General features: G+C 41.3%; 1 protein-coding gene across 1 annotated transcript in view; it reads left to right on the plus strand.

Annotated features, from left to right (window-relative positions):
• The window catches only part of LOC102948162 (uncharacterized protein C3orf20 homolog), a 50,817-nt gene that overhangs the window by 11,853 nt on the left and 24,799 nt on the right, over window positions 1-14,165 (plus strand). Inside the window, exons 8-12 of the mRNA XM_043545850.1 lie at window positions 1,726-1,875; window positions 3,453-3,573; window positions 6,283-6,414; window positions 7,890-8,000; window positions 13,224-13,377. Of these exons, the coding sequence (XP_043401785.1) occupies window positions 1,726-1,875; window positions 3,453-3,573; window positions 6,283-6,414; window positions 7,890-8,000; window positions 13,224-13,377 (668 nt within the window). The remainder of the gene's footprint in view (window positions 1-1,725; window positions 1,876-3,452; window positions 3,574-6,282; window positions 6,415-7,889; window positions 8,001-13,223; window positions 13,378-14,165) is intronic.

The raw sequence follows: 14,165 nt of genomic DNA on the forward strand, positions 1-14,165 counted from the left end.
TGGACAGGCTGGAGGAATCCTTTTCACTCACAGCTGCTGATATTCAACTGACTGGTCAATAGGGGGATAAGATGAGGGAAGAGAAACAGGTTGGAGCTCCAAAATGGGTCTTCTCCTGCCCATCCCTCCCACCTCTTGATGTGGGTGAAGGAGAGGCCTTAAGGCTACGGCACGCAAAAGGGCTTGCGTGGTGACTAGTCAAGGAAAGGTCCCTTTTTATGCAGGGGGTTCCGTGTCTCGTTCATGCTGCTGGTGGGGGCGGCTGAGTGTTGGACAAATGCCACTAAGTTCTGAACCTGAGTGAATGCTATTTGAGCTGCTAATCAATAACAGGGAGGAGGGCAGGCTGTTGGGGGGGAGTTAAGGGGGGAGGAAGCAGATGTGTGAATGGATCTATGGCTGGAATGAATGGATAGTGCTCCAAATTTTGAGACGCCAAAAAAGAGGGAAGGAAAGTTTCTGAGTAGGGAGCCTAATGGCCTTAACCTTTTCTGTTGCTCTGGACTGAGGAGAAAACATTGTTCTTCACAGTTACCAGCCAATCTACCTAAACCATCAGGGAAATGTTTTAAAAACTTGCCCCTTTCTCTGTACTGTGTGCATGGGGTGTAGGTAAAACTATAACTCAAAGAAATGTGTGGTTGTAGGTCAGTTATACCCTGTAGGGGGATAAGGCGGAAAAGATGGGTAAAGTATGAGTAGATAAAGGGGCTATAGCCGAGACTGGGATGAGAGTTTTGGATGAAAGGGGCTCAGATAATCAGGTTTTTATTGTAGCTGGGACTCTGTCTGCTTTTTCTGACTACTGTGGAGGTTGGTTGGTTTTAGATGATCACAGGGCAGGAGATCAGAAGCCTTGTCTTCACACACTTTCCTATGTTCATTAGCAACAAATGAAAGGAAATTTAATAGCAAAGGCTCTTCCCCCTCTCCATCATTCTGGGCTGCCATTGCCCTTGTCCCCGTTTTTATAGCTGTACCAGCTGCATGCTTTTCTAATCAGTCAGAGGTGTGCAATGAGCAATAGAGCTCTTTTACACCACCAACTCAGAGACATGGAGAATATCCCCTCAGAGGGGCTGCTTTCCACGTATACAAGGCGTACTATTGCTTCCCTCTCCAGGTCTCCCACAGGGTGATTCGAGTCAATAAACCATATGAATAGTAGTAGTGAATTGCTCAGTGAAAATAAATTAATCCTCCAGGCGATACAATGGAATTCATGAAAATGTAATCCTATGAACATGAAGAGAGAGAGCTTTACCAGTTATACTTTGGGGGCTAGATTGTGATTTTAGGTACAGCTAAGGGCCGGTGCAAAGCCACCCTGTCCCTGCAGAAGCCCCAAGAGGCATTTTGCATCAGAAACTGAGTCACAAGTCCTCCCTTGTTTCCTTATTGCTCATGGGAAGGTAGTAGTTTAACACTGGCCTCTACCAACCGTAAAATTTTCACCCACCCTCTGCTGGCTCAGGCAGCAGGGTGGAGTTTTGAGTCAAGGCTCCACCCATTCTCCACCGCTCCTTGCGCCCTCACTCTGGGGAAGGGATAAACGGACAAGCAGCCCCACCTACTCCTACTGAACCCAAGATCCAGACAGCCCAAGATCTGTAAGGAGGGTGGGGTTTTTAGCCTCTCTTACTCCCAGGCATATAACCCAAGTCACAACTGAGGCCAGAGTTTGCATTATCAGCCAAAAGTAAAACTCCTTGACTGTACCTTCAGCTATCCTTCTGGGCATCCTGCAGTCTGCCAAAGCTATTCCGATCTCCCAGGTGGTGGTGTGTACACCAATATATTCACTGCCTCTCCAGATCAGACTATACTTGGAACCTTTACACCTTTTGGACATGGCAGTATTTGCCTTCATAACAGGTAGGGAGATATATTTCAGAGCACTTGCTAACGTACTGTATATTAAGGTTGGTGCTGCAGTAAGAGGTGCTATGGAAGAGCCTAAGATACTGTTCGAAGCCATGAATGAGACTGTATGATACAACTTGATTTCACAGCCACAGACATGGAGTTGAATCATACCTTGCTTTATGCCACTGTTTTTTAACTATTAAAATTATATTCCATTCCCATTCCCCCAAAAGCCTAAAGCAGCTACAGTTTTGGGAAACTCAAGTTTCTCTGCACCTAAACTCCTGATTTGCTCACACATATGGAAAGACAGTGTATACAAGACAGAGATTTTGGGCTACCAAAAACTTCCATCAGCCAAATTTTGAAGCTGAATGAAGGTCATTGAAAATTTGGCTCCTGACTTGTATTGTGATATAACAACCACCAGCCAGATCTCCAAGGGCAAAAGGCACATGCATTGACCAGAAAATCCACCCACAGCAATGGAGACATCGGGCAAAAGTTTTTCATCCCACTCCTGGCTCCTTCAAACACTTGAAGAAAGGCAGCTCTGCAAGCCCTCCATGACATTGGCAGCAGAGGGACATGCCACAGAACACTGTCTGAGTAATCATTCCCTAGCACAGTTCTTAGGAAAGCAAACACACACACACCCCTGCCTACCTAACTTACACTGTTTCATGAATATCAGAGAGAGAATTGGTCAAATACTATTTGTTAAATGCATTTTTTGATTAATGTTCATCCTAAGTATCTGTCAAATAATCGGTGTGCCTTTGTGGAAGGAAGGAGGGGGGTTGTTGAACCCATTTGGAAGTATTTACTGATTGGGCCACAGTTGGGCCCTTTGTACTAGACTAAATATTTTTGTAGAGTTGTTGAGCCACATCTGTTTTGAACAACAATGGTAACTGAGACAATTTTTAGTAAAACTCAATTAAGTGAGACCCTTAATTGAAAATATTTCCCATATTGTCTGGGATATTGATTTTAGTTCTATCTTACTTCTGCTATTTGTGACATCTTCCCAGAACCCTACATTGAAGCAGGTCAGCTGATGTGTTTGTGCCAGGGATAAAGGTAACTGGGGGTTTGTTGTTGCGAATGAACACTAAAGAAAAACCGTAGAAGTGTGACCCCCAAAAAGCAACTCAGGAATCTTAACAACATGGATTGATTGGTTGGATTGATAAACGTGACTATCTTTTCCTTATTTTCTTCTTCTTCCCTCCAATTTGCGCTGGCAGCTGAAGAATTTTAGTGCTCTTGATAGTGCACTAGAAATAAGTATTAAAACTCACCAAGTATTAGTCATCAGTTTCTCATACATTCTCATATTTCATTTTAATTATTAAAACAGCCCTTCAATGTCTCTGTGGCTCACTGCTTCACCTGTAAAGCAGGGCTAGTATAGACCTGCCTTACAAGCGTGTAAGCGTGTGAAAAGCACAATGACGTGCTGCATGTGCAAAGTTATTATGCTAATTAAAAACACTTAGATCAAAGTGAAGTTCTTGGACCGCTCACATTTTACGAACGTGAACCATTAAACCTGGCTTTGTGTTTCTGGTTGTTGTTCACAGTAACATCATAGCAGTGATGTTTAATCAGGAAGGAGGCATGGTGACTAATAAAGATGGAGAAATAGTCAGAGAATGGATATGGCCTCCGGTGGGAAAGCTTAGTGATCCAGTTTTAATGCAGGTAATATTTATTGGCTTGATTTTTCTGTTTTGGTTTTCTCCTTTTGCAACAAAATTGCCCTTTGGGAAATTTCTTCATTGCAAGGATAATAATACTGCACTTTCCATCTTCTAAATGCTTTACAAAGAATAGCTAAGTAACACTCCCAACAATCCAGGTGTAGCAAGGTAAATATTGCTGTCTGTATTTTACTCATGTGGAATCTAAAACAGGGAAAAGATAAGTAACTCGCCCAAAGCTGCAGAGAATTGTGTAAGGGCTCATGATTTCCTGAGGCCACCAGACCATCCATGCACCTAGGAGCAGTGTTTTAGAACATTCTCTCATTACTCTTTTAAAATACAAGTGAGTTCTCATTTAATTTATCTTTTGTGTGTTTTTAATAGCAAACAACTGCTGAACCTGACGTTAGGACTGATCCAATTCTCATTGACGTCAATGGAAAGACTGCCACTGACTCCAGTGGTTGTTGGATCAGGCCCAGAATGCTAAAAGATACTTGAAATTAAGGTAAAAATCAGGGATACATTTGGTAGAGAGGCCCTGAAAATTACACAGAACACCCAAGCGTAAGTTTGAGGACGCTTGCAGGCAGTTGGTAGGAAAAGGGGTGTCTTCTGAGATTTTTTTTTAACCCAGTTGCATGTCAGTTTAAACTTTAAAGTTTCGTACAGAGAAAAGCTTTCAATTCCATTTAATACTGCCTCCTAGAGGATGACTGGAAGGAGAGGAGAGGAAACTAAAGTGATACTTCACTTGTTCCCCTGCCTTCCTTTCACAGACCTCACCTGCCAATAGCAACATCTTCTTTCCCTCCCTGGAAGGTTCCTAGTGCATACCTCACTTACTCTGAACCCTCCCATCCCTAGCAGCTCCCATCGCCTTCCCAAATCCCATTCATAATTCAGTCTGTATTTAGGAAAGAAGAGAAAACAACCATCCTTTAAATCCATATTGCTAGCCTGAAGGATAAGTGTCCACTCCTAATATCTAATGGCCTCTTAAAGGCACACTAATGCTGACATGGCAATGGAGAAAAAGTAGCTTAAATGTGTTGATAGATGCTTAAATTAACTTGTCAAAAACCTAAGTATCATCGTAGACAGCTGAAAGAAAATATCTTCTCAACCCACAATTGTAGTCAAGAGAGCACATACGATGTTGGGCGGTATTTAGAAAGGGACAGAGAATAATACTGAAAATATAATGTCATTATATATGCCAATGATACACTCTCTCGTAGAATACTCTGTTCATTTTGGTCACCCTATTTCAAAATGGATATAGGAGGAATCAAAAAGGTCCAGAGAAGGCCAGCAAAGACTACTAGAGACACAGAAAGACTTCTGTATAGCAAGAAATTAAAATGATTAAGACTATTCAATTAAGAAAGGAGACAAAGAGGTGACATGAGACCATTACGTGGTTTAAAGATCAAGTGGGCACCCCATTTACCCTTTCATAATAAAATAACAAGGAGACACCCAAGTACACAGAAGAAAACAATTTTTAAAAAATGATTAAAGGAAATATTTTTCTATGCAATGCAGAATTAACCTGTGAAACTCACTGCCACAAGACATTACTGAGACAAAGAAATTATGACGTTAAAAATCGGACATTTCCTTGTATAAGAATATCATCCACATGTGCTCTCCGAAAAACTCTCCTGGAACATTTTCATACAGCTCAATGGAGTTATGCTTTACTAAGGAGCAGACACCCTAAATATTTGCTAGCAAAGCCCTTAAGTGTGCCTTGAAGAAAAGAATTTGTAAAGGCACCAACCACATACATGTCAGGTCAGATTTTGTTGCTTGTTACTTGATACACAGCTATTGGCAATGTGATTAGTACTTTATACAAGGTATCCATTCAAGAGCACTGACAGAATGACAGGTAGCCAACAAACACAAGTAGTTTCTGTTTCTCAGTTCACCTTACCTTAGGTGGCAGCTTAAATGAGGGAGCAGCTGGGAACAATCATACACAACATGTGTGATAGGCCTGGTACAGCTAACAGATTGCCTTTTATATAGGTGGTACAAATGTGTGGTTTTGTAGCGGGTGATTCAGAGTTCCCTCTTTGCTGTTGCCATGATGTTCCAGTATAATGACAACAATGAAGTCCTAGGAGACCACGGATTTGTGACAATATACTGTACGACTGAAAAGTGCAAAACAAATTCTAGACACCAGATACTGTCTAAGTTCTGCTCATCTACACCTGCAACCAAGCTCAAATGCCAAGCATAGGATAGAATGTTTCTTGCTTATCTGTGCCTGATTCTGTAGGTCTTATACATCTCAAGAAGCAAAGGCACTTTCTTGAGTCACCTTAAAAGTTGGGGGAGTTTCTCATATGTTCCCTCACTAGACAATGACTAGTGCATACCTTCCTGCCTCTGCATGATCCAGATTAGTATGTCCTGGACAAGAATAGTCTGGGCAAGGGGCCGTTTCTGGCCAGACTTCATATGCATACAGTATTAACTAACTTTACATCATTAATCTTTGCTTGGAGACAAAACCAGAATTTGGCTCAACATTTAACTGAAAAGGCTGATCACTAACCATCATTTGGGTTGGCTAATCGCAATCTTTCCCCGTTTTAACATTTGGAGAGGTCACACTATGCAGCATCTCCCACCAGGGCCACAAAAATGAAGATTGGGTAAAGAACGTGACTGCCCTTTTTTCTTACTCCAGGTTAATGACTACATCACTGTGAGGATTGCAGGGCGCTTTGCTATTAGCTTGGTCTACAAGTGGCAACATGAAAGCGTGCGGTTGTCTTTGTCACCACTACAAGGTGTGGCTCTTCCACAATTAGAAGAACTGGTATGTTGCAACTGCTTGCAATTAAGGGCCATTAAAAATGTCAGTCTGTCTACAGCCTGTGAGACTAAAGAGTTTTCACTGAGTCAATAGCCCTTAATATTATCTCTTTCCCCCTTTGCAGTCCCTTCTAATAGGTATGGATAAATATAGCTCTACTAAGAGCCTCTATTTATTAGCAGTCTACCTCTGACTTCACTAGAGATGCACACTGACTCAGTTAGAGGAAGAAATATGGAAAAAGTGAATTCATAAGTGCAACCACTCATCCTTAAATATCTATTTTGCAGTGGAGTTAAAAATCAGACTGTAAGCATCTTTCAGATTGTTTTAGAAATTAACCCTTTTTGATATATGTGAACAAACACTAGTTAAAAAGTACAAAAAAAAAAAAAACCCAGGTAGTTTTGATTTTTATCTAGTAATGTAACTGGCTTGATTGTTTCTTAGAAAACAATTTTTATTTTAGAAAAAATTCCATGTATGTTAGCACTTAATAGGGCTTTATTATTGGCAAACATAGCAAAAATACAACTATCAACAGCTTGCTCTTGGCAGGGACTGTCACTTACTGTTATAGATATATGTGTTTGTATCACAGAACTGCCTAGAGGTTCCAGTCAGAGGATTGGGGCCTCATTTTGCTAGGCAGCCTACACACATATACCGAAAAGGTGCATTTGTACAGCATCTAACACAGTCTGACCTGAATTCTGATTGGGGCATGTCTACACTGCATTGTAAACCTGAATCTTTGGGACCTGGGCTTGCAGACTTGGTGGGTACATCTAACACTAAAAAAAAAAATTAAAAAAAAATATCCCGCAGCAGCAAGTCTCAGAGCCTAGATCTACTGACTCTTGCTCATGGGGTTCAAACTGCAGGGCTAAAAATAGCAGTGTAGATTCCCACTTGGGCTGGAGCCGGGTCTGAGACCCCCTCACCAGGTCTCAGAGTCCAGACTCCAACCCAAGTGGGAACATCTACATTGCTATTTTTAGCCCCACAGTACAAAGCCTGCAAGCCCCAGTCAGTAGATCTGGGCTCTCAGACTCGCTGTCACAGGTATTTGGGGGGTGGTGGTTGTTGTTTTTACAGCATAGACACACCCAAAGTTTCCAAGCCCAGGCTTGAGTGTCTACACTACATTGCAAACCTGGGCTTACCATTACTGGACCTGGTCTCACAGCCATGCTAACACGTCCATATTGCACTACACAGACCTTCTGACTTGGGTCTGCAACTTGAGCTGCAGACACACTGCAAAATGACAGGGCTTGGACCTCAGTCACAATGAGACTTAGGCTCTGACCCAACTCCCTACCAGAGTCCGAGGACCTGGGTCCTGAGTGCTTGCTTACCCGAGTCAGACTGATTTGTGTGTGGACAGAAAGGATCAAACCTTTGTGTTTATCCAGCCCTTAGTGATTGTGCAATATATAAAAAAAGTTTTATATTTTTCTCTCTCTTTTTTCCAGGGCCAGATACTCACCAGAGTTAAACTTTCATCCAAATCAGCTAAAGAATTCTCTAAAGTAAGCAGGAAAAAATTGAGAGAGAAAGAAACAAAGAAGGTTCTAAAGAAAGAAGTAAGCAGCAATCAAAAACTCAGTACTAAGACAGCTAACAATCTTACTGGAATATTTTTTGCATCTCTTTCTTTTCTAGCAATTGCTTGTTTGCAGCTGTGTTTAAGTCCTTCCCACACAACCATCTTGACTCTGAAACGTAAAGATATTCCTCCCCAGTTTTTTTTTTTTTTAAAGGCCTATTGAGAGTAATGCCCTAAAACTGTAAGGCCAGATCCTCAGCTGGTGTAAATTGACTTCAGTGGAACTCTGCTGATTTACACCAGGTAACGATCTGCCCCATTGCCTGTTATGGAAGTGTCCCTTACTATGTACTAGTTATTGTACAAATACAGTGGGCCCAATTTCTGGTTGGGTTTTTTGGATGCTGCTATGACACAAATAATAGTCTATTCATGATTAATCTATTGTCTGATAACCCTCTTGGATAATAAAGTCCAGTTAAGTATGTCATCCATTTCATCCACAGCTACAACTACCATTATAACATATTTCGATATTCATTCTTGCCAAGAGGGACTGGCTAAGCATTGGGTATGAAATACCTACACTCTATAGGTTAGAATCCTAGGAGTGTTGACTCAGCCCTTCTGTGGTAGATAAATGAGGGGCAGCGGAACAAAGGGGCAGTGGAGCTAATGCCCCGATCTATGTTTCTGCACCTGTGCGACATTCCTTGCAAGTGGCATCAAGGTGAAAGCAGGACCTGGAAGCTGGAGTAGATGCTATAATGCCCCGGATCAGGCCAGGGAGCAGGAAGGAAAATGCTCCCACTGCTGAGGCTCAGTAGCTCCCCTCACTCCTCCTCCTATCCGTGATACCCCGACCTCCGCCTGCTTCCCATGTAGAGGGCCACTACTCGGCACCCCCCACTCAAATCACACTTCTGCTGCCTCCGTGATAAACTGAGGTCCATGCAGAATGGAGATCCCGCGTATGAGAGTTTAAAAAATGAAGTCCTGTCTCTTATTTGTGGACATTCTTTGCTTTCTGCAAGAGGAGAGGGTTCCCCTAGTGTCCTGAGTAAAATTCTCCCACACCTTGTTTTTGTGCAGAATGCAGCATGCTGGTTGACCACCTGGCTTGACCATCCAACCAAAATGCTGCATTCCTATCGTACTCTATATAAAAGTCTTAAATGCCCCACTGAACTCAGGATAGATGGTCTTTGTGTCACAAAATGTGTTATTATGATCAGGGGGTTCACAAGTGAAGGGATTTGTGGAGTCAAAGTTGGAAAAGCAAACACAAAACAACCCCCCCCCCCAAAAAAAAACAACAACAGATTTTTGTTTAGTGTTGACTTCCATCCATTTATATTCCATTTTGTATAAAACATTTAACTTAGAAAGTTCAGAAATGTATTTTGAGAGTGATAAGAGCCAGGTAAATGTGTACATCAATATTTTAAAAAGAAAAACAGGAAGTTACCCCAAATCATTCTGGGGAGTTAAATTAACCTGACGTTTATTCACCAACACTAACATAGAGGGAGAGAGAAGACACCTTGTTCCTTCTAACTGACTTGAGGGCAATGCCCATTACAATGATATCTCTACCCCTTAGCAATCCCTGTCAGATTGCCATTTGAAATGCCACCAAAACAAGACCTGCAGAGAGTTGACAAGAAAATAAATGGAGCAAGGAGGGGAATGCAGAACTAGGGGAGGATGAAGCACTGGGAGGAGATGCTTAAGGAACTTAGGAGTCTAAATCTCCTTTAGGAAAGTGACTTAGGAGCCTAAATTGCAGTGAGACTTGGGCCCTAAGGCCCAGATCCTCAAAGGTATTTAGGTACTTAACTCTCATTTAAATCAATGGGAATACAGTTGCGGATCTGGGTCTACGTACTTAAGTCACATCTGAAAATGGGACTTTGGTGCTTTTGAAAATTTTATCCGTGAGCACAATTGCGTTATGCTAGTTAGTTGATTACAGTTTTGGCTTTTAACCAGCTTCTGGACTTATGGACAGAACTCTAAAATATTACTTTGGGTTTTATTGAAAACAAGTTTTTTCTGCATTTTGAATTTGTGTTGCTAAGCAGTTTATGCAAATAATTTTGGTTCATTTTTAGCAGTTCAGTTAAGTACAGTAGGAGTTATATTAAATGGATGAAGCTCTTTTCTTCTCTGTATTTCCAATTAGCTTACAAAGTGAGCTACTCAAAAATTATAGTTCAAGCTTCCTGTGTCTAAATTGGTAGATGCTATATGGGTTTCTCGGCAATGCTTAACCACTGCACCAAAAAACACTCACATTCACTCACTCTGTCTTGTGCTTTAAATCTCTGTATTGCTTTTGGAAGCAACAATTCAGATTTAGAGATAAGTACAATGCATCATTACCACCTGGCTCAGAAAGCTATTTTGCAATCTGTTCTTCTTTGAAGGGTGCATCGTGTGGGTAACACCCATTAACAATTAACATTAATACTCACATTGCCACTGATGGGAGAATACACTTTTCATTGTGACTGTGTCTACATCAGACAACTTAACCAGTACCATAAGGACAGCTGTAGTGTAAGTACTTACATTGTACTAGTGATGCTATTCCGAGTGTAGTTTTACCCACATCCACACTAGCGCTGTACTACGCTACTGCAATTGCATTGTGCTCCGGGTATCTATCCTGCGGTTCACAGCACAGTTCATTTGAGAAATTCTGAAAGACTGTCTGGGAGCCCAGGGGAACTGTGGGAAGAAAGGTCACATTTCCATAAGTTCCCTTGAGGACTCCCCATTAGACCCCAGGTATCGGTGTAATTTTAAGAGCTTTTTTTCAAAACGGAGGGCAGGATGAGCATTTAATCCCTCACTCCTGGCTCAGCAATGTTTTATGCTTCACTGTTTCTGGATCAGCTGCCTTATAAGATCTCACTCCAACACCGGGTTAATTAATAAACTCCAGCCTTATTGTGGCTGCTTACAACATGGCTTCTTCAACCTCATGGCTTCTCAGACAGTTCCCCAGGAGGTGTCATTTCCAAATAGTTCCCCCCCAGAAAACAGTATGCGGTCTGCTGGCACTTTCATATTGTTACATCCCTTCTCTTTTAAAGAAAGCTGTTAAACACTCCAGCAATAACTGATAACGTAATCTAACGTATTCCTTTCAGATGCTGACCATTCTTGCAGTTACTTCATTCATCACTTTATCAGTCTGTCTAGCTACACAGTGGTACAACTTGGAAGTTAGTCACAAAATCCCTCAGATGAGCAGGTTTTATAACAGTCCATCCTCCTCTAGTACGGTATGGTTCACTGGTGCCTCCTTGGTGATGTCTTACTCCCATCTGGTCAACAACAGCCTCTAGGCGTGGTGTTGCTTGAGTCTGTCAAAATACCCTCTTCCTTCTGTCTTTCCTCTGGCATGCCCCTGATGTTGTCTGCTTCTAACAACTCTGGCTCAGGATTTTCCTGCTGTAGAACCCGAAGACATTTGTTGTCCATCCTGTCTTTAGAGATTTCTTTTATTTTTCTGAGGTGCCTATGGTTTTGCCTCACTATCTGTCCATTGTCTATTTGCACTTGATATGATCTTTGGTTTCCTTGTTGCACTAGGGTAGCTTTGTGGTAGAACTTAATCCTGTTTTGTTAATGGTTGTTTATATACTTTGTTGCCTAGTTCCAGATCTGTCAGATCTCTTGCAGATGTGTTGTAGTAAAACACTTGTCTTTTTTGTTGGTTTCTCCATATTCGCCAGGTGAAACACCTGAGTACCAAGGGTCTAACAACCTTCTGCTTGTTGGCAAGAGTGTCTTAGGTCTCTGGCTCATCAATCTTTGTGCAGGACTAGAATTTAGGCCTTGCAAGGGAATATTTCTGTGATCTATTAGTGCTAAGTATGGGTCAGCCTCTGCCGTTTTTGCTTTTTTCAACAGTTTCTAATCAGTTTTTACTACTGATTCCACTTTGCCATTGCTTTGATGATACCCCAGTGAAGATGTTATGTGACCAAAATCCCAGTCCTTTCTGAACTTCCAGAACTCTCCTGAAACAAACTGAGGTCCATTATCGGAACACAGAATATCAGGTATCCCATACTGTGCAAAGTGTGCTTTTATCTTCTGCATGACTGTTATGGATCCTGTAGTCTATAGTCTATCTCCCAGAAATTGGAAACATACTCTACAATCATCATGTATCCTTTGTCTCCAAAGGTAAACAAATCTACTCCCACCTTTGCCCATGGTCTTTCTTGGAACTGTGTGTTGCCAAAGGGTCTCTTTCGGTTGTCTTCCTAGGATCTGCATACATCACACTTTTCTATGAATACCCATAATTGTTCATTCATTCCCGATCAGTACATAGTCCTTCTGGCTCACCTTAAGCAACCTTCAATTCCCAGATGTGATGAATAAACTTTATGCATATTCTAATTGCTAATAGCTGCTAGAATAACTGCTCTTTCTCCCTTAAATATAATGTCGTTCTGTATACATAACTTATCTCTTATCTGAAAGAATGGTGTTCTCTCTTTAGGTACTTGATCTTTTGTCACTGGCCATCCTTGTAGGATCATGAGTTGCAATTTCTGCAGCATTCTGTCTTGCTCTGTACCTCTTTCAACCTTTCTTCCAAGATAGGTAAGTACTGTACCATATTAACTGTCTCCACCTCGGCCTCTACAGATCTCTCCTGGCTGGGTTCTGGCAAGTATAAATGGCTCAAGGTGTCTGCCAACACCAAGTTGCTGCCTGGGCAATACTTGATCTGTACATTGTAACTCTACAGTTGCATCATCACCCACTGTAAGTGTTTTGGTGCACTGAGTAATGGCTTTCATGAGGGTTATGGCAGATTGTACATCCATGGTGCAACTGTAAATGTATTGGTGACATTTTTGCATTCCAAAGAGTATTGCTAACAACCTCTTTTTCAATTTGAGCATAGGCCTTCTCTGTCACGGACAATGCTCTGCTTAGAAATGCAACAGGTTGTCCTTCTTGCAGCGTGGTAGCCCCTAGACACGACTCGGATGTGTCACATTGCAGCATCAGGGTTCCTCTGCGATGTAATGTTTCAAAATGAGAGCCTTCTCCAATCATCTCTTTTGTTTTCTGGAATACTTGCTTGTGTTGGTCTGTCGCGATTAATCACGATTAATTTTTTTAATCGCTTGACTGCCCTAATTATAACATTATTTCAAGGCTGTTTTGGCAGCATTAAACATCAAATATAATTTTTAACTGTGTTTTTTCTATTTTTCAAAAAAAGCCAAAGTTATCAGAGTTGGTGAAGACACTTGAAATTCCAGAGGAGAACATAAGCCATATAAATGACTTCAGTGCAGCCAGAGAATTAAGAAAACTACAGCAGAAGATCAAGACTATTTTGGATGACTGGCTGGAACATTATCGAATGGTTTTTGGTCAGTCACTGTAGAAAAAAATTTTAGTGATGATTTTAATAGTTTTCAGTTTGCTTTTACTTCAGCAGGTACCACAATGGACAAAATAGCTCAAGTCCTGTCCTTTCTCTTCTTGATCTGCAGTTTCAGACTTAATTTTATAGAGTGGCTTTCTGGCTTTAAAATATTGTGCATTGAAACAGATAGAAGGGCAGATTGTGAACTTCTTAATCACATTGGTGAACAGTTAATCACATGAAAGGGTCCGGTGAAGCCAAGGTGACTGTGAAGTAGGGTATCACTCAAGATGAACAAGAGAGGTGGGTTCTGATCTTTAATGAGGAAGGCACTAATGACAGTGTCACTTCCACATTTCTCTGGGTCAGTGGCACTGTAACTTTTGCTAGTGTTTGGGGTTTGGGAAAGAAATAAGTTTTTAAAAAAACAAAGACTATCTTAATGGGTTTCTTTGGAGTTAGATATTCCGATCACATTTGCTACTACATTTAAGCAGTACCTTATAATAATACATTAATTTATACTGGAATTCCTGTCTCTGCATGAAATTCATGTCTAGGCATTGGGCCAAAGTATGAATTATTCACCACTTAAGCCATATTTGGTCATTTAAGAGAACTAAAGTGATGTATAGACCTCATGCTGGTCCTTTGCACGGGCATGAATTTCGCCCACTGAGCACTGGCTGCATAAGAGATATCTTAAACTAAATCCATGACACCATGGTCTTCTGGTTCAGTATAATCTGGCAATGCCTGTATTTTGTAGTCTCTGTATTTGATTCCCTCCAA

Source organism: Chelonia mydas, chromosome 1, assembly GCF_015237465.2.
Source record: "Chelonia mydas isolate rCheMyd1 chromosome 1, rCheMyd1.pri.v2, whole genome shotgun sequence".
NCBI lineage: Eukaryota > Metazoa > Chordata > Testudines > Cheloniidae > Chelonia > Chelonia mydas.